Genomic DNA, 26087 nt, shown 5'->3' with positions numbered 1-26087 from the left:
TCATCCAGATTCAAAACGTTAGCTCCCTTCTCTCTCCACAGATGCTGTCAAACCTGCTGAGGTTGTCCAGCATTTTCTGTTTTTGATTCAGATTCTCGCATCCGCAATATTTTGCTTTCATTTCTAAGTGTGGGTTGGACCGGGGTGAAACTCCTCAAAGCGCCCCAAAATGACCAAGAGTAGTGAATCCCAGTCTGGATCTCAATCAAAGAGCCAACGGGAAACACTTCGCCAAACCCACCCTAAATGACACTTAAAAGTTTTTGGTTGAATCTGAGGTGGTTTCTTTCTAGGACTCTGACAAAGAAATAGAGTAGTTTTCCTACACTTCAGAAAGCTCCAGGGAAACTTTACCACAAGGTCCTTTAATGTTCCCGTTTACAGCTTTTTCATGCAATGTCAAGCTAGTCTGGTTCAAACCCTGATATCCTACAATAGTACAGAATAGAATCCATAGAACCACAGAATTCCAACAGTGAAGGAGGCCATTCAGCCCATCGAGTCTGCACCAACCCTCTGAAAGAGCACTCCACCCAGGTCCACTATTCCATAACCCTAGCTAACCCAAGGGTACAATTTTATCATGGTCAATCCACTTAACCTGCACATCTTTCGGACAAAAGGAAGACATCGGAGGGAACCCACAGGGGGAGAATATGCAAACTCCACACAGACAGTCACCCAAGGTCAGAATTGAACCTGGGCACCTGGCGCTGTGAGGCAGCAGTGCTAACCACTGTGCCATCCCTTAGGATCTTGCCAGGACCTTTAGGACTGTGTCAGTTTCTGGAGAAAAAAAATTGGGTCTGCAATTCAACTAATACGTGATACATGAAATCAAATAAACAGCTTTCTGGGTGGTGTTGAGTGTCGCTTGCACCACTAGAGTACAGGAAAAGAGCAACATGTGAAATGAATTAGTCTGGCCAATGCAGCACCCAGCCGAATTGTCCCGATAAGTTACTTTACTCCTTTATTAATAATTAAAATTGATGCATGGCAACTTATAAAAAAGTCTGGGCTTATTGGAATACTTCCGTTTTTGGATGGTTGGATTCGAGACATTATCTGTAGGACACGTAATCGCTTTTGCGACATTTTCTAGCTTCATCATAAGTCAACTCACTAAGGGCAACACAGTGGTGCAGTGGTTAGCACTGCGGCCTCATGCCACTGAGGATCCGGGTCACTGTCCGTGAAGAGTTTGCACAATCTCCCCGTGTTTGCGTGGGTCTCACCCCCATAATGCAAAGATGTGCAGGACAGATGGATTGGCCAAGCTAAATTGCCCCTTAATTGGAAAAAAAAAATGGGTACAAAAAAAGTCAACTCACTCCAACTGAAATTGGGTATTGCAGAAACTGAGGGACAAAACAGAGGGAAAGGTTGGAAGGTGGGGCAAAGATCAATGCAAAAACACTTCACCAACAAGTACTGTCATTGAGAAATAAAGGAGGGAAGATTTCTATAAACATAAATGAGAAATTTAAAAATTGTTTTCAGATGATTTATTCATTTGAATGTATGACTTATTGTAACAATTACTCCGACCCGTATTTTGGATTTATTATCGTAATGATAAATGGATCGTAAGTAAATGTAAATAAGACTTCCTCTCCCCCCCCCCCCCCCCTTAAAACTTCATTGTTCTCCTTAATAGTCAAAACATCACAGGCCGGATTCTCCACTTGCGAAGTGTGACCGCTGGGACTGAATAGCATACAATGTGTGTTTCCATTGAGGGCTCTATGCGCTCCGTTATTCAGGACATGCAAATGGACCAGCACTCTGCTGGCAAAAATTAGAAGCAATTCCTGGTCCAGCAGGCAGTGTAACCGCTGGGGCCAGAATTAGTGCTAAAGAGCCCGACAGCTGGAGTTGATTTTAAATGCGGTGCTCCCCACATTCATGCAGCCACGAAGATGGCTGAGAAGACCTGCGCCCAATTTCAGGAGTCTGAGGTGGACTCACTGGTCGATGTCAACGAGAAGAGGAGGGACACCCATTTCCCCAGGGTGGGCACAGAGTCAAGCTTGCCCTCCTGAAGAGAGGGAATAATTGGCGAGTCCCAGGAAGGATGACAAAGGCCACGGTGCAGGTGTCCTTTGTTTGGGGCGAGCTCTGGTAATCCCCCTGCTTCCTCTGCAGTGGGACAGTGCTTCGGAGGAGTTCCAACACCTGTGGGCCCCTGGTTGAGCTTGCCCACGCCCATCCTCTTGACAATACAGCTGGGGGCATGAGGATTTCCAGAGAGGCGGCATGGGTGGGCTCCCACATCACCAGAGGCTCTCGAACATTTACAGGACACAGTGAGTAGTCTGTAGTGCGAGCGACACGGCAGCACATGGGCGGCACGGTAGCACAGTGGTTAGCATAGTTGCTTCACAGCTCCAGGATCCCAGGTTCAATTCCCGGTTTGGGTCACTGTCTGTGCGGCGTCTGCACGTTTTCCCTCGTGTCTGGGTGGGTTTCCTCCGGTGCTCCGGTTTCCTCCCATAGTCCAAAGATGTGCAGGTTAGGTGGATTGGCCACACTAAATTGCCCCTGTGTCCAAAAAGGTTGGGTTGGGTGGGGTTACTGGGATAGGGTAGAGATGTAGGCTTAGGTAGGGTGCTCTTTCCGAGAGCCGGTGCAGACTTGATGGGCCGAATGGCCTCCTGCACTGTAAATTCTATGATTCTATGAGCAGCCAGGAGCCTGTAAGAAGCACCAAAAGGGTGCATTTAAATCCACAGAATATAATGAGGGTCTGAGCCAGGCTACCCCGATCCAGAGAGGACACCAGAGTCCACGAACCTGGCAGCTAGTCATTGCCCGCTACTTCCCCTGGCTGTTACCCCCCAGCAAGGTTAACATTTTATGAGGGTTTTTTAGCATCCCACTCTCCTCAACAGCCATGGTACCTGGGCCCCACTTGTACACATTTGCACTAATTCGTGCCCATGAGACTCCCACCTAAGCATGAAGTGTCCAACCCACTAATGATATTTAAATCCATGCAAATGACAGTTTACCATGGATCTGCCAGTGTGGGGTGCAAACTTCGATATCCCCACCAGCAGGCGACTGGAGGATGGGGTCTGAATCAGCACTGGGCGCAAATTACGGATTTTCAATTGTGCACTGTACTCCACCCGATCGCAATACTCGCTGCTGGCGGCAGGAAGCAGAGAATTCAGGCCTAGGTGTTTATTCCCCACATGTTCCTTCCATTACATATGTCTAACACCATTCAAATGCTACGTGACACTTGGAAAGAATGAGACCAGAGAAATTCACAGTCGATTGAGGGGCCGCTTCAAAATCTTAACGTAGTTGTTCCAAACAGATCCTCACTATCAGTTGTTCAGAAACTCAGCCCATGAAGGAGATCGAGTACGCTGCTCTTGATCAATTTTGGTTAAGACAAAAGTTATTTTACGATTCAAAAACCTGTTAAAAGTAACCACTTGATCATACAAAGTGGTTAAAACATCTATTGGGAACTTACCATCTGAAATGTCATCAGGCTTTCTCCTTTTCTCATAAATGAAGATAATTGCAACAAGCACAATCACCTCTGCGACAATTCCCAAAAAGGGCCAGAGAGCAGCAAAACGGCCACGAACGCGAAGATGAACAGTCTCCCCTCTTGTGCCAATTTCATTGGTTGCATTGCAAATGTAATCTCCTTGGTCTTCTTCAATAGTCAGAGGTTGGATGCGTAACTCGGTCTTATTTCCAGAATTCTTGATGTGAAATTTTTCTGTTCCGTTGACAATCAACTAAATTGGAAACACACGTTGCTTTAAAATATACATTTTAAATTCACACGCAGCAGAAAGTACTCAAATATTCACAACTTTTCAACACTAATGAAGTGTTTCCATGTGTGAAGACATCCTTGATCCTCAAAAGTATCCTTCATAGCTGGCTTTAGTCTGCTAAGTTCTCAACTGCTTGATACTCTCAGCGCTCCAGCTCTCACTGGCTCCAGCTCTCACTGGCTCCAGATTTTTGATGTGCAAACCAAAAATAATATTCATCAATTCAGGCTGATATGTTCAACAAAAGATACTAGATTTTTTAAAAATACATTTACATATATGCTTAACATGATATTTTAATCTCAGCTTTCACCCAGTGGAGAAAAGTGCAGCCGTGCTCATTACTCAAATTCTAACATTAAAAACAATAAAGTGTGACTCAAAAAATAAGCTGAACGACAATAACAGAACACTTAAACTGTTGCTGTGAATGTACTTCAATCATGCTTGACCCAAGAGATGGACACAAGAAGTATCTTAATAGTTGATAGAAATGTTCCATCCACCGGAAGGAAACGCTTCATTTCATAACAGTAAAAGCTAAAGGTAACAAAGTACATAATGTTGAATGGGCACAATCAAACTGCAGAAATAGCTTCGTAATCCACACACATTTTTTTGAAAAAAAATTGCGTCCTGATTTACCTCGTGGACACCACTTGAAGACATCCTCGACCAGATCCAGCTCTCAACGAACGGATAGCCACTGCTCTTGCATGTCAGCACTCCAACATCTCCCTCATTTCCGTATTCAGATTTCTTGTCGCTGCTCACGCCAGGTGGAGCTAGGTTAAAAAATGATTAACTTATTTCCCAATCAAGCCCAGATTTTCCTCATGGCACCCATGGTGACAGATATTGTAAGAGAATAAATTCCTAGATTCGTAAATTATTATTTCATGATACTTTAGAATTATTTCAGTGCCAGAGAAATATTAATTACTTGCTCTCCTTTTCTTTTTCTTTAAAGTTAGAAAAGCCAATTCATTTTGTCAAATTAAGGGGCATTTTAGTGTGGCCAATCCACCTACCCTGCACATCATTTGGGTTGTGGGGAGCGAAACCCACGCAAACACGGGGAGAATGTGCAAACACCACACGGACAGTGACCCAGAGCCAGGATCGAACCTGGAACCTCGGCCTATGAGACCGCAGTGCTAAACACTCTTGCTCTCCTTTTCTGAAGGTATTTAGCATCTATATATAATCACAAGAAAACAAAGGACTCTTATTCATTCCACTATGCAGCTATTTTAATCATGTGGACCTCCTCACTCCATCATAAGATAACATTCTATATCCTTGGTATCGTGGCCATCTGTTGCTGAAGAACTAGAGTTAGAACAGAAGAATGGGGAAATATGGGGAAGCTATCGACTTGGCAGAAAGTTCATGGCAGGGCAAGAACTTGCCAGATCATTCCACCATTGCCATTTTGCCTCCCAAATAGCTGGCCAGGACAAAGCACAAAGCTATTTTGATATTAGGTCCTACAACATCAATACAATCCCAATGCCATTTCAGGACTGATCTGTGCACACCCCAACCAGTGTCAACTGGCACTTCAGCCGAACAGAAGCCCAAAAGTAAGCTTTTAATTTATTTTTGTGAAGCCACAAATGCTCAAACACCACAAAACTAACCCAAGTGCTACTACACTGCACAACATAACATTCCTGCAATCTATCATCTGCTGAGACAGAAAATCAGTAAGAAGTCTTCCAACACCAGGTTAAAGTCCAACAAGGTTTGTTTCAAACACTAGCTTTGGAAGCACTGCTCCTTCCTCAGGTGAATAAATTCACCTGAGGAAGGAGCAGTGCTCCAAAAGCTAGTGTTTGAAACAAACCTGTTGGACTTTAACCTGGTGTTGGAAGACTTCTTACTGTGCTCACCCCAGTCCAACGCCTGCATCTCCACATCGAGACAGAAAATGTCAACCACTTCTGCTTGTTTTCTACTCAAAAATCATTACTGAGATTTTATTGTTCAATATATTCAAACTCCCGTCACTACAATTAGGAAGGCTAATCATGAGGAAGTGAAATCTGCTTCAATGTCTTGCAAACAGCAACTCCACCACTTCCTTTATAATTATTTGTGCATCTACTACAGAAATTGGGTAGAACTCCAATCTGTACTTTCTTTTCACCTGTTCATGCCTGCTAGCCTTACCTTTCACATAGATGGTGTTATTGACAGCAGGTGTAGTAAAATAGTGGCAGCTGTACGCCCCTGAGTGTTTTGCATCAACAGAACTCAGCCTGGAGAAAAACGTGCAACAGACGAAGGCATTGCAATTAAAGCACAAATAAATTTTGTATCTATCAAGAACAATAATGAATTTTCTGGGTGAAATGTTTATGCAATTAAGGAGACAACTCTAGTGTCAGCATTTTCTAACATTAAAATCTAAAGCTGATTCACCTGGGTTAATTGTCAACTAAATTATTGTCATAACTAACGATGCCGATATGGAATGTGACCACTGCATTGAGGCATCTTCTACCAGAAACAAAGTTGAAGGCCTCCTGCTGAGTCCAAATACATTGCATATTTCAAGAAATGTTGAATAAACTAAGATGTCAACCAACACTGATATAGCATTTTCACTGTTGCTTAAAAAGGATAAGGATCCGACGGGGTATGGGTCGTATAGGCCCATTTCACTTCTTAATGTGGAAGCAAAGGTATTGGCAAAGGCACTGGCGGGTAGGCTGGAGGGGTGCCTCCCGAAGATGATAGGTGAGGATCAGACAGGGTTCGTGAAAGGGAGGCAGCTGTTTTCAAATATTAGGAGGGTCTTGAACGTCGTTATGGCATCAGCGGAAGGGAAGGAAACAGAGGTGGTGGTGGCACTGGACGGCGAGAAGGCGTTTGATCGGGTGGAATGGGGGTACCTGATGGCAGTGCTGGAACAGTTTGGGATTGGACCAGGGTAAAGTTATTATATAAGGAGCCGAAGGCGAGTGTCCGCACGAACAATATCAGTTAGAGATACTTCTCTCTCCACCGTGGGAAGAGGCAGGGATGTCCTATGTCCCCCCCCTGCTGTTTGCGCTTGCGATTGAGCCGTTGGCCATCGCATTAAGAAGTTTGGGAGCATGGAAAGGAATGGTATGGGGGGGGGAATAGAGCATAGGGTGTCCTTGTATGCAGACGACTTGCTGCTCTGTGTCGGAGCCGAGTGCATCGATAGGAGGAATATTGGAGTTGCTGCAGGTATTTGGGTCTTTCTCTGGGTACAAGCTGAACTTGGACAAGAGTGAGTATTTTGTGGTGTCTCAACCGGGGGTGGGGGCAGGGGTGGTGGGGCTGCCATTCCGTAGGGCGGGGACTCACTTTAGGTATCTGGGGGTGCAGGTTGCCCAGGAGTGGGGAAGGCTTTGCAGATACAACATCACTAGTTTGGTGGGGAGAGTGAAAGCTGACCTGGCGAGGCGGGATGGTCTCCCTCTGTCACTGGCGTGTCAGGTGCAGACGGTTAAAATGAATGTGTTGCCGCAATTCCTGTTTATTTTTCAATGCCTACCGACTTTCCTGCCAAAGTTTTTTTTCAGGGAGATTGAGGGGAGGGTTACCCCGTTTATATGGGGAGGGAAGGTGGCCAAAGTGAGGAAGGTGCTGCTACAGAGGGGAAGGCAGGCAGGGGGTTTGGGTCTCCCGAACCTGATGTACTACTACTGGGCGGCGAATGTGGAGAAGGTGCGGAGCTGGGTCAGAGGGGTTGATTCCCAGTTGGTCAGAATGGAGGAGAGGTTGTGCAGGGGGTCGTGGCTGAAGGCACTAGCAACAGCGCCGCTCCCGATAGCTCCGGGGAAATACTCAGGGAATCCGGTAGTAATAGCTTCATTGAAAATCTGGAGGCAGTTTCGCCAACACTTCAGGTTGGGGGCAGGGTCGAGGGAAATGCCGATCCGGGAGAACCACAGATTTGAGCCAGGGAGGTGGGACGGAAGCTTACAGAAATGAGAAGAAAAGGGGATTAAGACTCTAAAAGATTTGTTTCCTCGGGGTCGATTTGCAGGATTGAGGGAGCTGGAAGCAAAGTATGGGCTGGAGCATAAGAACATAAGAACATAAGAACTAGGAGCAGGAGTAGGCCATCTGGCCCCTCGAGCCTGCTCCGCCATTCAATTAGATCATGGCTGATCTTTTGTGGACTCAGCTCCACTTTCCGGCCCGAACACCATAACCCTTAATCCCTTTATTCTTCAAAAAACTATCTATCTTTACCGTAAAAACATGTAATGAAGGAGCCTCAACTGCTTCACTGGGCAAGGAATTCCATAGATTCACAACCCTTTGGGTGAAGAAGTTCCTCCTAAACTCAGTCCTAAATCTACTTCCCCTTATTTTAAGGCTATGCCCCCTAGTTCTGCTGTCACCCGCCAGTGGAAACAACCTGCCCGCATCTATCCCATCTATTCCCTTCATAATTTTAAATGTTTCTATAAGATCCCCCCTCATCCTTCTAAATTCCAACGAGTACAGTCCCAGTCTACTCAACCTCTCCTCATAATCCAACCCCTTCAGCTCTGGGATTAACCTAGTGAATCTCCTCTGCACACCCTCCAGTGCCAGTACGTCCTTTCTCAAGTAAGGAGACCAAAACTGAACACAATACTCCAGGTGTGGCCACACTAACACCTTATACAATTGCAACATAACCTCCCTAGTCTTAAACTCCATCCCTCTAGCAATGAAGGACAAAATTCCATTTGCCTTCTTAATCACCTGTTGCACTTGTAAACCAACCTTCTGTGACTCATGCACTAGCACACCCAAGTCTCTCTGAACAGCGGCATGCTTTAATATTTTATCGTTTAAATAATAATCCCGTTTGCTGTTATTCCTACCAAAATGGATAACCTCACATTTGTCAACATTGTATTCCACCTGCCAGACCCGAGCCCATTCACTTAACCTATCCAAATCCCTCTGCAGACTTCCAGTATCCTCTGCACTTTTCGCTTTACCACTCATCTTAGTGTCATCTGCAAACTTGGACACATTGCCCTTGGTCCCCAACTCCAAATCATCAATGTAAATTGTGAACAATTGTGGGCCCAACACGGATCCCTGAGGGACACCACTAGCTACTGATTGCCAACCAGAGAAACACCCATTTATCCCAACTCTTTGCTTTCTATTAATTAACCAATCCTCTATCCATGCTACTACTTTACCCTTAATGCCATGCATCTTTATCTTATGCAGCAACCTTTTGTGTGGCACCTTGTCAAAGGCTTTCTGGAAATCCAGATATACCACATCCATCGGCTCCCCGTTATCTACTGCACTGGTAATGTCCTCAAAAAATTCCACTAAATTAGTTAGGCATGACCTGCCTTTAACGAACCCATGCTGCGTCTGCCCAATGGGACAATTTCTATCCAGATGCCTCGCAATTTCTTCCTTGATGATAGATTCCAGCATCTTCCCTATTACCGAAGTTAAACTCACTGGCCTATAATTTCCTGCTTTCTGCCTACCTCCTTTTTTAAACAGTGGCGTCACGTTTGCTAATTTCCAATCCACCGGGACCACCCCAGAGTCTAGTGAATTTCGGTAAATTATCACTAGTGCATCTGCAATTTCCCTAGCCATCTCTTTTAGCACTCTGGGATGCATTCCATCAGGGCCAGGAGACTTGTCTACCTTTAGCCCCATTAGCTTGCCCATCACTCCCTCCTTAGTGATAACAATCCTCTCAAGGTCCTCACCTGTCATAGCCTCATTTCTATCAGTCGCTGGCATGTTATTTGTGTCTTCCACTGTGAAGACCGACCCAAAAAACCTGTTCAGTTCCTCAGCCATTTCCTCATTTCCCATTATTAAAACTCCCTTCTCATCCTCTAAAGGACCAATATTTACCTTAGCCACTCTTTTTTGTCTTATATATTTGTAAAAACTTTTACTGTCTGTTTTTATATTCTGAGCAAGTTTACTCTCATACTCTATCTTACTCTTCTTTATAGCTTTTTTAGTAGCTTTCTGTTGCCCCCTAAAGATTTCCCAGTCCTCTAATCTCCCAGCAATCTTTGCCACTTTATATGCTTTTTCCTTCAATTTGATACTCTCCTTTATTTCCTTAGATATCCACGGTCGATTTTCCCTCTTTCTTCCGTCCTTCCTTTTTGTTGGTATAAACCTTTGCTGAGCACTGTGAAAAATTGCTTGGAAGGTTCTCCACTGTTCCTCAACTGTTCCACCATAAAGTCTTAGCTCCCAGTCTACCTTAGCTAGTTCTTCTCTCATCCCCTTGTAATCTCCTTTGTTTAAACACAAAACAGGTTCGGGACTTTGTCAGGAAGGAGATACAGAGTTTCCCGGAGGAACCGGCCTCCATGTTGTTGGAGGAGGTGCTGGCGGCAAGTGGACTGGAGAAGGGGACAGTGTCAGCGGTATATGGAGCTATGTTGGAAAAGGATAAGGCACCACTGGAGGAGATCAAAGCGAAGTGGGAGGAAGAATTGGGAGAGGTTATAGAGGACGGGGTCTGGTGTGAGGTGCTCCGGAGAGTGAATGCCTCCACCTAGTGTGAGAGGTTGGGGCTGATACAGCTGAAGGTGGTGTACAGTGCACACCTCACGAGGGCGAGGATGAGCCGATTCTTTGATGGGGTAGAAGGTGTGTGTGAACGTTGCGGGGGGGGGGGGGGGGGGGGGGGGGGGGGGGGCTAATTATGTTCATATGTTTTTTTTACATAGAATTTACAGTGCAGAAGGAGGCCATTCGGCCCATCGAGTCTGCACCGGCTCTTGGAATGAGCACCCTACCCAAGGTTAACACCTCCACCCTATCCCCATAACCCAGTAACCCCACCCAACACTAAGTGCAATTTTGGATACTAAGGGCAATTTATCATGGCCAATCCACCTAACCTGCACATCTTTGGACTGTGGGAGGAAACCGGAGCACCCGGAGGAAACCCACTCACACACAGGGAGGATGTGCAGACTCCGCACAGACAGTGACCCAAGCCGGAATCAAACCTGGGACCCTGGAGCTGTGAAGCGATTGTGCTATCCACAATGCTACCGTGCTGCCCAAAGCTTGGGGAGTACTGGAAGGAGGTGTTTAGGGTAATTTCCAAGGTGGTGCATGTGAAGCTGGACCCAGGTCCCCGGGAGGCCATATTTGGGGTGTCGGATCAGCCAGGGTTGGAAACGGGTGCGGAGGCAGATATCATAGCCTTCGCCTCGTTGATCGCCCGAAGGCGGATCCTGCTGGGATGGAGAGCAGCCTCTCCACCCTGTGCCCTGGCGGGGCAAGGGGACCTGCTGGAATACTTGACCCTTGAGAAGGTTAAGTTCGAACTGAGGGGAAGCTCAGAGGGGTTCTACAAGTCATGGGCACTATTTATTATGCACTTTCAAGAACTGGATAACATCGAACATTAGTGGGGGGGGGGGGGGGGGGGGAGGGTGGGTGGGGTGCAGGGGGAGGGGTGCTGTGTATGTTGAAGATGGCTATGGGTAATCCCTGATTCCTTTTTTTTTCTTTGTCATTTGTTTATGTTAACATGCGGGCTGATGTCTGGGCATGGTGGGAGGATGGGATCATTGTTACTGTTATGGGGTTTGAGATATTTGTTGTTGGTTATTGATTGTTGTTGGGTGCAAATTCAGGAGAAAAATTGTGAAAGAGGAAGAGAATAAAAATATTTTTTTTAAAACACTGATATACCGTGTTCCCACTGCCCATGGCATCCAGTAACAAGGCTTCAACCATCCACTACCAAGTGATGATAGGCCCCGCTTTCCCATTTGCTGGCAGGTCTCCTTGCTTTACCTGCTGTTCCACTCCTTTTAGTACTGGCCTGATTTTTAGTGCTGGCTATTTGGCTGCAAAGACCTACAGTTTATTTCTTCTAATTCAAACTTTATCTACTGAAATTGCCCATTAATTCAGTGTTTTGAGTAACAAAACATTTTACTTGAAGAAAACTGTACGTTTTCTGCATAGCGAATATTATTTGAGCTCATCCATTTAAAAAATCACAGCAGAACATTCCTCAAACTGTTTTTTCTCCTTTTTAGGGTATAAATAATGTTCATAATCCATAATTGATAAGAATTAAACATTCCATTCTATATCACAGCATTGATCATGTAACCGATCATTGTCTTTGGTTTCTCCACTTCTCTCTAAAAGATACACGTTTGTGCATGTATCAAATTAAAGTAACCCACTTCAGCCCTCAAAATAGCTAACATTCTAGGAATGTCTTCCAGGCTTTGAAAAACATATTGTTGGGAGTTTTTTTTAAAATTAATTCTTGAAATTAATGGTATCGCTAGAAAGGTCCTTGAGGGGTGTTTGTTGATCCTTCTGTAGCCCATGTGAAGGCCCTCTTGCAGTGTTGTTATTCAGGGTATTCCAGGATTTGATCTAGGATTTGACCCACGACAGTGATATATGTCTACGCAAAGACGGTGTAATTTAGAGGTGGTATCTCACAGTCCTTGTTCTTCTAGGCAGTCGAGGTCTCAGGTTTGGGAGATTTTATAAAAATTGTTATCTATATTAATAATGCTCATCTGTTTGCATACATTCAATTGGTTATATTGCACCATGTTGTCATTAAAAGCCAATTTAGAAATAAGCTACCTGATCTTCACCCCATAATATTCTATTTTGTGACAATGCCCAGGCTTACTGAAGAAGTCAGTTTGAGCCCAAGTCTTCATGCAACAATGAAACACAGGGGAGTTTAAACAGAAGAAAAGTGAGCATTAGGTTTATAGAATGAATGGTTTATAGAATGGATGTGGAAAATAATTAAATAACGAGATACAGGAGATACAGAAACGTAAGTTTGTGAGGACACGCAGAAAAAGAAAAGTGAAAATGTAATCATAGAGTCTACAGTGCAGGAGGCTATTCGGCCCATCGGGTCTGCACCGGCCCTAGGAAAGAGCACCCTACTCAAGCCCACACCTCCACCCTATCCCCACACCTCCACTTTATCCCCGTAACCCCAACTAATCTTTTTTTGGGCACTAAGGGCAATTTAGCATAGCCAATTCACCGCATCTGCACACCTTTGGACTGTGGGAGGGAACCGAAGCACCAGGAGGAAACCCACGCAGACACGGGGGAGAACATGCAGACTCCGCACAGACAGTGATCCAAGCCGGGAATCAAACCTGGGACCCTGGAGATGTGAAGCAACTGTGCCACCGTGCTGCCCACTAAATAATTAGAGAGCAAGGCAAAAAGCAGATAGCACACAAATGTTCAAGCTAGGGAGAAAAATATATACAGGATGTCATGTGAGAGTACCTTTAAGAAATGGGTGTTTATCAGTGATGTCAGAGTGTGGGTGGAGCTGGGCTGTCTGTCAGGTTTTTTACTTTCGTTTTAGGCTGTTTGCTGCGGGGTGTGTTTTAGTTTCATATTCAGAGCTGGATAGCTGCAGTCACAGCCAGAAGGGGTATTAGTCTCTCTCGCTGCAATCTAAAAACTGTAAATCGATTCTTTGGTGATTTAAAACTAATAACTGCTCCCAGTAGTGACTTTAACCTGATGTGCTTCTGTTAAACGTTGTGTTTTTATGGATTTTAAAAGGAAAGCTTAAAGGATTAGTGTTGTATTCTTTGGGGGTTGTATTTGAATTACCGGTTGCTAAGATGTTCACTATGGTTTAAAAAAGTTAACTTGAGTTCTAGACTAAACATTGTTTTGCTTTAAAATACTTTTCCATTTCTGCTGTACCACACTTGTAGAGGTGCCATGTGCTCCCCATACCACAATCTATTAAAAGTTGTGGGTCAGGGGAACTCCATGATACACTTTGGGGTTCTCCATATTCCATAACAAGGAATATTAACTATATTGCACATCATTGCACCAATAGGACTTTTAATAGATTGTCAAATAAAGCAAGAATCACTACAATGTTATTTATGAATATATTTTTGACTAACTCGGACAAAGGGACTAAAATGTGTGCACGTGTCTGTGTGTGTGTGTGGGTGGGGGGGGGGGGGGGGGGGGGGGAGATGAGAAGAGATTCAGGAAACTCTTCTTTCCTGCCCCCAAAATTTAGGTACATTTTAAATATCTGCAGTTCAATTTTGAAGCATTTGTGGCGGTAAATGTTACAGCAATTATACTGAACTGTCCTGGTACAAAGTACGCTGCTATATATTAATTTTGATATTTGATAAAATAGGACTAGTGGGCAGGAAATATGAAGATTTTTTTGTCTAAACCCAAGCTACTCTCAGGCCAAAGTCTTACTTTTACTGAAGTAATACTCCTAACTAAAAATAATTACATCAAAGAAAATAAGTAGCAGTCACACATTGAAGGAACTTTTAAGCAGAAAAATCAAATGTTGAATAATATTGCCACATGTTCCACAGAAATCCTTAAAACAGTTGTTTATGTAAATTCTGTAGATGTAGACATGGCATATGTGAAAAATTAAATTTTAAATGCTGTTGTAGATCCTCACATTACGAATGGCATTACTCAATATATCATCATCATGGTACCACTTCTCAAAATCAAGTACAGGGCAGAAATTGATGTGGGGGGGGGGGGAAAGAGAGAGAGAGAGAGAGAGAGAGAGAGAGAGAGAGAGAGAGAGAGAGAGAGAGAGAGAGAGAGAGAGAGAGAGAGAGAGAGAGAGAAAGGATATTTGAGAATAAATGGGAACAAAATACTGCAATAGTGAACTAGTTTAAGAAAATACCCTAATATTGGTAATTTCATATCAGATAGGTAAAAACCAATGTTACTGATTTTTAATTATGGAATTATTCAACAGCTGGCTGAGCTGTGCTGCGTGAAAGGATCTGATACATACTTGTATTCCATAATTGTTGAAGTCGTTTTATCACTGGTGTCTGGGATATCCATGCCATTCTTTTGCCACACATGCCCCTCAACGGAAGATGGTGGATTTGTCAGGTTGCAGCGAAGCATTGTTTCCGTTAAAATATCCCCTGAATCCAAGATGGGAGGACTCGTAACAATTATAGGGTCTGGTTGCAAAGAACAAACAAATTTCAGGCTTGAATGAAAACCTCATGAATGCAGAGACCGGCTAACTACAAAACATCAGAATGACCAAACTTCACCTAACATACACTTCCACAACACTTCGTAGCAGGAATGTATTTACAGAAAGTACAGATAACAATAAACCACAAAGTCGTGTGAACTACGTTAAAATTTTAAAAAGAGATAAAGAAACTTTCAATTCAATATTTGGCTCAAAACAGTAGTCAAGTGAAAGCTTGCTCTGTGAACTAAATAAAGAAAACATTATACAGTTTAGTTAGTATTACAAACATGATTGCTTTGTTGAGACATCTTTTCCACTAATCAGTTCAAGGGAGGAAAGTAAACTACTGAAGCTCATCACAGCAGCAAAATGCAAACCTCTTCCTTCTGCTTTCTTCTAAAAACATAACCTATTTCATGGATATTTAAACGTCTCAGTTTCAGATAACATTGCAGTCACTCCCACTCAATTTTTTTCATAATATGGCTTATAATTTAATCACTGACATGATTAGAAATAAGCAGCCTTCCTTATTTGTGTGTATGTTAAGATCGATCTCGTTATCTCACAGTCAAAAGTAGTTTTTCCGTGGAGAAAGTATGAGATCAGATCAGAATGTTAATCACATAATGTATAAATAAATCTCATTAGGGTCTCGGCATTTTTAGTGTGCGCAAAATCAATAGAATATAAATACAGCATCATAGTCACTATTATAGCTGTATGCCAATGATACGCAAGGTTAAAAAAAGCATTTTTCCCATTGCCATGAAGTCCAGATTGCACAAATCAAATAAGACATTGGGGTTATCTATTAGTCTGGTTATTACTTTCTTCATTTGCTTTGTGCAAATAAAGTTTATTAAAAATATAAACTAAAACTATTCTGTATAACTTAAAAGAAAGTAATGCAACTTGAGCACTGTCCAAGCACTCTTGCTATTATGACAGCAACAGCACCATCTAAGGATTTATTTGCTGCTCTTATGTCTTAAAGAAAATGTGACAACGAAAATATCAGCTTAGAGGCTGAGGGTCCTGTTTATTTTGTTTTCCCCCAATAAAAAGGTTTGCACTGTAACATAACCAGAAAAATGCAAGGGCACTACAGCATAGGCTGAACAAGGAGAGGACAAAGGAGTCTTTAACACTCACAAAGTTGGAGCATGGAGGGTAGGGAGAACATGGCAGCCATTACATACATCAAAATGACACAATCATAAGATAGTGATTGAGAAAGTACATGGCTCTGTAGGATCCACAGGGTATGCAATATCTTCCTAAAGTACCAGAAAGCTCCAGTTGCCATCTTCTGGTTGTAAAGGTAAAATGCGAGACCAGTAACAAAGTGTGAGATTGTAACATTACAAAAATATATTTTTTTTAATGCTGTAAAGATAAATGGCAAGCCAGCTATTTAACATTTCTCATTATAAAATTTGGTCCAAGATTGTTTGGAGGTGCCTGAAGACGTCTTCAACACATGGCTGAAGTAAAACAAATATATAACTAGCAATCAGTTCTCTAAAATATTGTGTTTCTTCAGTTTGATTAGACGGCTGGCCACTGTCCATTCAGAGTTGCTATAGTGAGAGTCATCATATCTTAACTGAAATTATTTTACTGCCAACATCTAAAAGTAGGGAAAACAATCTCACACCTTGCATCCAGTCGTAGGACAAAAACAGGTAACCGCCAGGGTAGAAAAGGGTTGGATATGGCTTTGATCACATGACAGCAGTGCAGGTGGCAGGAGGTTTTCTTGGAAGGATGACGAAAAGGGCACCAAATGCATACCAGGCACTTGGGACTAAGCTACTGGTAAACATCTCTGCCTCAACTTGGCAATCACCACTCGGCAACCACCACTCACGTTCGATGACTATTAATGTCGCTTGGGACCGTATCCACTTGATCTTTGGGCTCTTTTGTAAATCATTACGGTCTGGATCATTACTGGCTCTGCATTCGTATGTTCCAGTGTCCTCGATACTTAGATTTGTGATCTTGATAGAGCTCTTGGCATTAATGTTATAGCTGGAGTTGATTTTGACTCGCTGTTGTCGCGCACCGTCGTAGAGCTGCGACATGACCTCTGAATCGTTGCCTTCTATGCCCCACCACTGTATTTCAGGGGTGGGTTTTCCAATTACCTCACAGTTCAATTCTACATTGTCTTCCATTAGCTTCACTTTAGACAGTGGTGACTTTATAAAGCCAGCTGCAATAAAAAGATCATTTGCAACAGAACAGAAAAAGTTTCAGTTGATGAACATAAATTTATAAAAGGAGTACTACGAAAGGAAGTCCTCACAGAAATCACCACTCCACTCCTCCAAACACATGCATTTAAGGAGTCTATTTTCTAAACCTCCTAATAAAAAATAATTAATCAGCCTTTAATTTGTTTCCGTTCAGTAGCATCATGTATTGAGTCCTGTTAATCATCAACACTTTCAGCACTCTCGTGTGCACTGTTGTCACTGGGCTTATTTGACATATTGGTGTCTATATAGTACAGGATTTAATAAAATATTTTCAGCAAACACACTTCTCGTATGACACAACTTAATCAATATAAAGTTGGAAAGGAAAAATTCAGTAATTAAACTACTGCAAAGAGAATTTATGCACATATAATGAAAATTTCACACAGACCATTACCACATTTTAAGAGTATTTAACTGTTAAAACAGTGAACAACTGTACAGTGCACGAAAGATCTTACTGCATCAGAGTTCTGTGTTAGAGAATTAGTAGTTTTAGGTTAACTACAATATAACATTGAGGAAATTTTGTGCACGATCTTCCCAAAAGGGAACAAAGTGCCCTAGCAAGCACGGTTAGCCAAGCGTTTTCCAGCACTTGCAGTGCCGAGAAACATGGTTATTCAACGCGACTCGCTTTGAATAAGGGGTCTAAACGGGGAACGTGGGACCGAGGCTGCACATAGCCCCGTTTGTTTTTACAACGGAGAGTTCCGCTCACCGGAACTCCCCATTGTAGCAAAAGATCAGGCGTCCCGATCTCGGAGACCCACAAAAGAAATCCAGACCTCCCCACATCCCGAACACAACATGGGAGGGTCCCCCAACAGCCACAGCGGTCAGCCCCGGCCCAATCGTGTGAGTGTAGAAATTGGCACGTTGGCAGTGCTAACCTGGCCCCCTGGCAGTGCCACCTGGGCACCACCAGGCTGGCACCAGCTTGCCCAAAGGTCATGCAGCTGTGGGCCTCCTTTCCCCTCAGGATTCCATGGGGACCAAACAGCACTTGCCTGAGGTGAAGAGAATGAATTCCAAAGCCTCGGGTAGCTTGGGAATCTGCACATTTGACTCAGGCTTACTGCTCTAATATGCAGATTTCCCAAAAACTGATCGGACGGGATTCCCATTGCAGCTTCTCGCAAGATTGCGCTGAGTCTCGCGAGGCGTTGCGAGCCAGGTAGATCGCAGGAGCAGCAAGTCCCAGCTTCCGCTGGCCACTCTGCGCCGCGTCAATCTGCTTTTCCGGTGCAGCATGTCTGGATGATCGCGTCCTTTGTCCTCTCGCAGGGTCAAGAAGCTAACAAGTTGTGGCTTCGATTGGGGAAAAAATAGCCAAGCAGAAGACAGAGTAAAATATGAAATGGATGTTAATACACAAATATTAACAAGATCAAGATTACAGTTCAAAATATCTTGTACAACCGTAATTAAAATGCTGCACAGAATAAATCAGTCCAAATTTCCTGAATGCCTTCTACCTGTTAACAGAGGGGAAGAAAGAAATTGCATTCGGGAAGTCTCAAAGCACAAGACAAAACAATTCTGCTTTCCATTGAATGGACCATTCTTGAATAAATGAAGCAGAAATAAATTTTTTTTAAAAAATAATCCAAGTAGTCATGTGGGAAAGAAAAGTACAGAAGGTGCTCCAAATTTGATCTACTTGTCTACAGATCATTTTAGGGGAGGTGGTGGCGTTGCGGTATTGTCGCTGGAGTAGTAATCCAGAGACCCAGAGTCATGCTCTGGGCACCCGGCTTAGAATCTCGCATGGTAGATGGTAAAATTTGAATTCAAGAAAAAACTGGAACTACAAGTCTAAAGGTCACCATGAAATCATGGTTGATTTGTCATAAAAATCCATCTGGTTCACTAATGTCCTTTAGGGAAGGAAATCTGTCGCCCTTACCTGGTCTGGCCTACATGTGACTCTAGGCCCACGGCAATGTGGTTGACTCTAGAATGCCCTCAGGGAACAGCAATAAATGCTGGCCCAGCCAGCGACGCCACACCCCATGAACGAATAAAAAAAGTTACTTTGCAAGATCTAAATTCACAAGTTTATGCTTTGAACTGCACTCATGTTAATTTTACAGTCACTGACAAAATTCTTCTTTGAATCAAAGATATATCTTGGAAAAATATTTCTCTAATTTTGTTATAGAACATTATCCTGTAATGTTTACCTTAAGATTCAAACTATGCCCTTCTCCACTAAATAATCTCTATTCTTGCACGTGTATTAACTCTAACCCTCATCCCAAAGAAAATCTACAACACCAAAACAAAACATCTATAGACCTAGAAATTGTTCACAGATAACTCAAGATGTGCAGCAATGTTTAACCCTGATGTGGTGAATTGGTGGTTTTGATCTCAGATTGGAGGTGAAGTATGCTATGAACTGGTTAGCATGAACTGGAGAGATGGGAGGGCAGGATTCATAAGGCAAGAAATAGGAGTAGGCCATTCAGCCCCTCAGGCCTAGTCTGTCATTCAATAAGCTAAATTCAATTAATAATCATACAGACTGTAAAATATAAAGTACAGGGATATAGTAACATAACATAGAACGCACAGAACAGGCCCTTCGGCCCTCAATGTTGTGCCGAGCCATGATCACCCTACTCAAACCCACGTATCCACCCTATACCCGTAACCCAACAACCCCCCCCTTAACCTTACTTTTATTAGGACACTACGGGCAATTTAGCATGGCCAATCCACCTAACCCGCACATCTTTGGACTGTGGGAGGAAACCGGAGCACCCGGAGGAAACCCACGCACACAGGGGGAGGACGTGCAGACTCCACACAGACAGTGACCCAGCCGGGAATCGAACCTGGGACCCTGGAGCTGTGAAGCATTTATGCTAACCACCATGCTACCCTGCTGCCCCCAAAAAAAATTTGAATACATAAATACATATATAACTTTAAAAAATGGACCATTTTGATGAATAACTTGTTATGAGATTCAAGAATTTGAAGTTTAGTTTTCTTACCCTTACCCATGTATAGATAATAAAAAAGGGAAATGTGTTTGAAAATTTTCCATGAAATTCAATGTAATTTGTCATGAGGAAGTTGAGGGCTAGAGTGTTTCTGTATCATAAGATCAAGAGTACTGAGTTGAGATCAGATAACAAGTTGTGTTGGAAAAGCACAGAAACAGGAGTGGGCACTGGTTGAAGCAGGATCTGCTGGTAGTGTGGGAAAGAACTCTAATGAGAAATTGAAAGCTGGAAGCATGCTAAGTACTAGAGGAAGAAACGGCAGGTATTAGTAGATATAAAATGGATGATACAATGCAGCCAAGGGTGCATTCGGGGCAAAATATCCTCATGGGAACCTTCAGGACAAGAGACGCCACAGAAAATCTATCCTTGTAAGGGTGAAGGGAAAAATCAACTTCTCAAGCAAATATAGGAGTGGGTAATAAATGCCGGTAATAACCGCATACTATGAATGAGCGAGAAAAGCTTTTACAGTGCATTCCCAGGCAGTAAAAGTGGTTGTAAAGCCAGTAGAACATTGATCATATATATGCAAGTCAGGAAAAAATGGTTAAAAATGTTGGTTTTAGTACATGATAAAAAGTTACAAGTGTTCCAAAGGACATCAAAATTTTAACTATTTACTCTCACTGCCAGAGTGTTGGCTGAAAGTCAAAACTTGCGATAATAACGTTCAATATTCCTTCAAATCTTGACCAGTGACCAGGTCAAGAGAAATCATCTAAAAATATTAGAAAGAAATTACCTTTGTGCTCGTACTCTAACCTCTACTCTCTGTTCACAAATTAGAGCTGCTTGTTGGCCAGCTCATTCAGTTACTGTGAAAGTCACCTTGAGCCCTTTGCATGAACAAAACTCAAGGGTATCCAAGGAACCCAAAGTCATAATAACCTTCCAATAACTCTGCTATTACCTTCCCAGACCATAACATTTAACATTGTTGGTAAAACCAGATATTAAGCAAGAATTTCCTCATAAGTCACATCAATATTATATATTGTAAATGATAGGGTTTGAAAAATTCCAGCAATCCAGCAGAATTTGCGAATGTTCCTCGCAAAAGCTCAGTCCTTGAATCACAAATTTAACAATTATGACAATACCCACAACGGTTGTGCATTTTATTCCAATCTTTTCATGCAGCCATGTGCAAAGATAATGAACACAGCCGCGAGAGACACTGAAACCTGAAGCTAATATGGCATGAGCTAGATCACAATAATTTATTTACTTTTATGAAATGGTCTTTTAAATTTATTTTACGTAATTGAAACTATCCATTATAAAATTATTGGAATTATACTTTCAGCTTCATGCCATGCTAAGGTATGCACAACAGTCTAAATATCTGAGCATTGTTAGGTAAAGGTTTGAGGTTTTAGAGGTATGTTGATATTTATTTAATTAATCCAAAACAAGCTGAAGAGACTGAATGGCCTATTCTTATGTTTCACTGGCAATTTTATTTTGTCAGAAGCACAGGTTTAAATTACCAAGTTTAAACCACAAAACAGTTTCAATGTAATTAATGATTTGATTAACGTGATAATTCAGATTCCAGAACCAATTCATTCAACATTTTTAAACATATGTGCATCTTTATAACCAGTTTGCACAGCATGCAACCATTAAGTTGTGAGGAAAAATATATTCTCAGGATTTGGCTTGTTTTGTTAAGATATGGTTTTTAGACATTTAACGAACATGGTATTATCAAAACGTATCAATTGGCAAAGCAGTATGACATTTTTTAAATCCGCTACGTTGGACCACAGAATCCACTGCAGGCAAAAAAGTCAGAGGCAAAGTTTTGTTTGATTCTGGGCTATTGATCTACACCAATGCTCTGCGCATCAAAAAGTGTTACGAATCAAAAGTAGAGCATGAATAAAGTCCAACTGAATTATTGTGATGCAAAGATGGATCTTTCAAAAATATTAATTTTGGGATAAGTTTGAATGTGGCTAAAAAGCAACACTCAGATCAGATTATTACTGTATTAACTAATCGCAAAGGAAGCTAACAACTTGACTGCCACCAGAGTTTAATAGGCTCCCAAAGAATGAGGAGAAAGCAGATTAAGTGACTAATAAGCATATTTAGAAATCAGCAATATGCTCATTTCTCACTAACAGGTGGTAGCACCAGTCCTTCAGTCATCTCAGTGCCACTAATCTGTGACCTTCCTCATGGTCTCTGCCTTTGACGTCAGTGTGGAAAATCCAGTTTTGTCAATTTCCATTGTGTGTGTGGGCTAGTTCTAGTTCCTCTAATCACGGTGGCTGATTAGTAGTTCTAGTAGCTCTACTGATCTCTGAATTCACACTTCACTTACACTGGTGTCTCAATTCTCCACTTTTCCCTATTCGGCAACATTTAGGGCCCAGGTGTACACTGTACACCACAGAGAAGGGTTACAGAAAACACCACTATCAAGGGGTTTCATTTTTTACCTTTAACAAGCATAAAACTACACCAACATAAAAATACTATACTGTACGCATAAACTGTTGATACAATTTTCAATTACTCATTACAATCTGATAATCAAAGGTGCTTTAAGTTTGCCTATTATATTTTGATTACTGCTACCACACACTTCCACGCTTACAGCAGTAGAAAATTGCATTTCTACCACAAGATTTATATTCACCGTAGCTTTTTCTTTAAATGCAACTTTACATCAGCTCGAGCTGACACATTTAGTACTGTTACTATGGAATCCACTCAATGACACACTTACAGAAAGCAGCCAGAGGCAGGGAATGGAAGAGAGATGCAAGTATCAGTTTTTGTAACCAGGGCAAGGCATCCAGTGGGGTAAAAGTAATTTGATTTGTTCACTTATTTGTTTTTGTTTTCCATAATCCTAATAATCCTACTGTACAGAAGTCAAGACTGAATATTTCACAAAGTTCAGAAATTCCGAAACAGTTGAGAGATGGTTTACTCAACCCATTCATTCTTATGATGAAAAGTTGAACTGGTTGGATCTATACCCATTGGAGATTGACAAGTTATCTTATTGAAATATACAAGATCCTGAGGGTACTTGATAAGGTGGATGTTTCCTCTTGTGGGTGAAGCAAAAACTTTAAGACTAAAAGTTTTTGAGACTGAGATCATAGAATCCCTACAGTGCAGAAGGAGGCCATCCAAGGAGAAATTCTCTTTTTAAAAAAGTCTTTCTTCTGTGGAATTATCTTCCCCAGAGATCATTTATTCATTCAAGGCTGGGTTGATCAGAGAAAAGGGAGTCGAGGGTTATGGGAGCCAGATTGAAAAGTGGAATTGAGACCACAGCCAGATCAGCCATGAGCTTATTGAATGGAGGAACAGACTCTAGGGGGCGAATGGCCCGCTCCTGTTAAATCCTAATGTTCCTCTGGTAGCTTCTTGAAGCACCAGGCTTCATAGTGGTTTACTATTTAAAATTATACAATGTATCCTTCAAGACCCTTTTTTAAAAATTAATCTTTCAGTTTTCTAACTTTATCACACACTCGAACCCATTTTGTGTCTCACTCCTAACAGAGGCTGTTCCAATTGACAGTCATGGGAAAGAAATCAGGGTGATAATCTAAAACAGGGGTGGGCAAACTTTTCCGTGCAAGGGCCACATTCAGAAATTCACAATTTTAAAGGGCCGCATAGTATATTAATTAATAGTCCCGGTTGTAACCAATTAGCGTGCGGCATATACCTCAGCGCTTCCCCCGGCGGCATCCTGCCTTTAGCCCTCTTTTTCTCTACTTTCAAAAATGGCGCTACACCCGGTTATGATTCTGGGCGCCTCATATAGAACATAGAACAGTACAGCACAGAACAGGCCCTTCGGCCCTCGATGTTGTGCCGAGCAATGATCACCCTACTCAAGTCAACGTATCCACCCTATACCAGTAACCCAACAGCCCCCCCCCCCAATTAACCTTATTAAAAAATAAATAAATAATTTTTTTTTAAAAATTTTTTTATTTTTTTTTAAATGACTTGATCTTGGTGGGCCGCATAAAGACCTTTGGCGGGCCGCATGCGGCCCGAGGGCCGTAGTTTGCCCACCCCTGATCTAAAACAAGTTCCAAATTGGGATACATCTTACGGAATCACACACCTGGTGCCTATTTTCTGTGGCAGCTCCATTGTTGAGGACACCACACCATTAGCCAATATTTGCTACTGAGGCTCAAAAAAAAAACTAGTGACCAATGGTACACATAAAGGAGTGGTCAGTTAAGTGCAGTTCCTGGCAAAAAGCTGCCACCACATATGGGGCATGAGCCCAACATTTGAAAGAAATGTGACTGAAAAGATGTACAAAGAAACAAAGGTAAAAATATGAATGACAGGATAGAATTCGATACAAAATGGAGTTCCTTAAAAATATGGTTTAAATTATACCAGGCACAAAAGCAAAAGCTCGGTCTATTGCGCAGACAAACGGCTTGGAATTCACCAAAAACACTGATGGCAGATACTATGACAAAATTACACAGCACAATTATTTTGCAACATTTTATCAAGAGTAGCTTGAGATACTAAGGCGGCTTTCCCACTAGCTATTGCTTCATGGTAGTAAAAATATATTGACGTAATAAATTAACTCCTGACCAATGACAATCAATATTTGCACCACAGAGGAGGCCAAACAAACAGTCACGCTAGCTCTTTGCAAGAACTGGACAATTAGTCTCACTCTCATCTTGTCCCATAGCCCTGCAATTCTCCAGCAAATATAATCCTAACCAACTCAATGACTCCTCATACATCTGTTCTGCCATCCCAGGACTCAGTTTGGTTAACCTTCACTACTCTCTCTACAGCAAGAACATCCTTCCTCAGGAGAACAAAACTGTGCACATATTCCAGGTGTGGTCTCACCAAGGCCCAATTTCAGAAAGGCATCCCTGCTCCTCAATTGAAATCCTATTGCTATGAAGATCAACATACTATTTGCCTTCTTTACCACCTGCAAGATTACTTCCAGTGGCGGGGGTACAAGGACATCCAGTTCTCGTTGCAGATCCCCCTCACTCAATCTATAGCCATTCAGATAATCTGCCTTGCTATTTATGCACCAAAGTAAATAACCTCACATTTATCCACATTTTACTGCATTTGACCACTCGCTGAACTTCCCAAATTACACTGAAGCATCTCTGCATCCTCCTCACAGCTCACGCTCCCACCCAGCTTTGTGCTGTCTACAAATTTGGCGATATTAAATTTAGTTCCGTCATCTAAATCAATATATATTATGACTAGCTGGGGTCCTAGTACTGACCCCTGTGGTACCCCATTAGTCACTCCCTCCCATTTGCAAAAAGACCCATTTATTCCTAATGTTCCCTGTCTGCTGAGCAATTTTCTATTCACTCAATATACCACCCTCAATCCCATGTGCTTTAATTTTACACGCTAATCTCTTATGTGGCCTTTGTTGAAAACCTTCTGAAAGTCCAAATAGATCACATCCACTGGCTCACCCTCATCAATTCTGTTAGTTACATCCTAAAAGAATTCCAGTAGATTTGTCAAGCATGATTTCCCTTTCATAAATCCATGGTGACTGCCCAATCCTGCTACTATTTTCCAAGTGCTCTTCTCCCTCCTTTTTTAAATAGTGGGGGCTACATTAGCCACCCTCAATGTGTAGAAACTCAGAGTCTATAGAACCTTGGAAGGTGACCACCAATACATCCTATTTCAAGGGCCACTTCCTTAGGTACTCTGGGTGATCAGGCCCTGGGGATTATCGGCCTTCATTCCCACCAATTTCCCCAAAACCATTTCCCAACTGATACTTATTTTCTTCAGTTCCTCCCCACCGAACTATCGCCCCTACCATTTCTGGTATGTTATTTGTGCCATCCTTTGTGAAGACAGAACCAAAATATGTATTTAGCTGGTCAGCCATTTCTTTGTTCTCCGTTATAAATTCCCCCGTTTCTGATTGTAAGGGACATTTGTCTTCGCT

General features: G+C 42.4%; 1 protein-coding gene across 1 annotated transcript in view; it reads right to left on the bottom strand.

Annotated features, from left to right (window-relative positions):
• Nucleotides 1-21051, bottom strand: part of bsg (basigin) — a 31440-nt gene extending 10389 nt beyond the window's left edge. The window contains exons 1-6 of the mRNA XM_038776589.1: nt 21027-21051; nt 16703-17050; nt 14629-14806; nt 5982-6070; nt 4452-4591; nt 3491-3764 (exon numbers count right to left, since the gene is read on the bottom strand). Coding sequence (XP_038632517.1) covers nt 3491-3764; nt 4452-4591; nt 5982-6070; nt 14629-14806; nt 16703-17050; nt 21027-21051 — 1054 coding nt within the window. The remainder of the gene's footprint in view (nt 1-3490; nt 3765-4451; nt 4592-5981; nt 6071-14628; nt 14807-16702; nt 17051-21026) is intronic.
• Between the last annotated feature and the right edge of the window lie 5036 nt (nt 21052-26087).

Source organism: Scyliorhinus canicula, chromosome 18 (assembly GCF_902713615.1).
Source record: "Scyliorhinus canicula chromosome 18, sScyCan1.1, whole genome shotgun sequence".
Taxonomy (NCBI): domain Eukaryota; kingdom Metazoa; phylum Chordata; class Chondrichthyes; order Carcharhiniformes; family Scyliorhinidae; genus Scyliorhinus; species Scyliorhinus canicula.
This window is presented reverse-complemented; position numbering and strand designations above follow the sequence as displayed.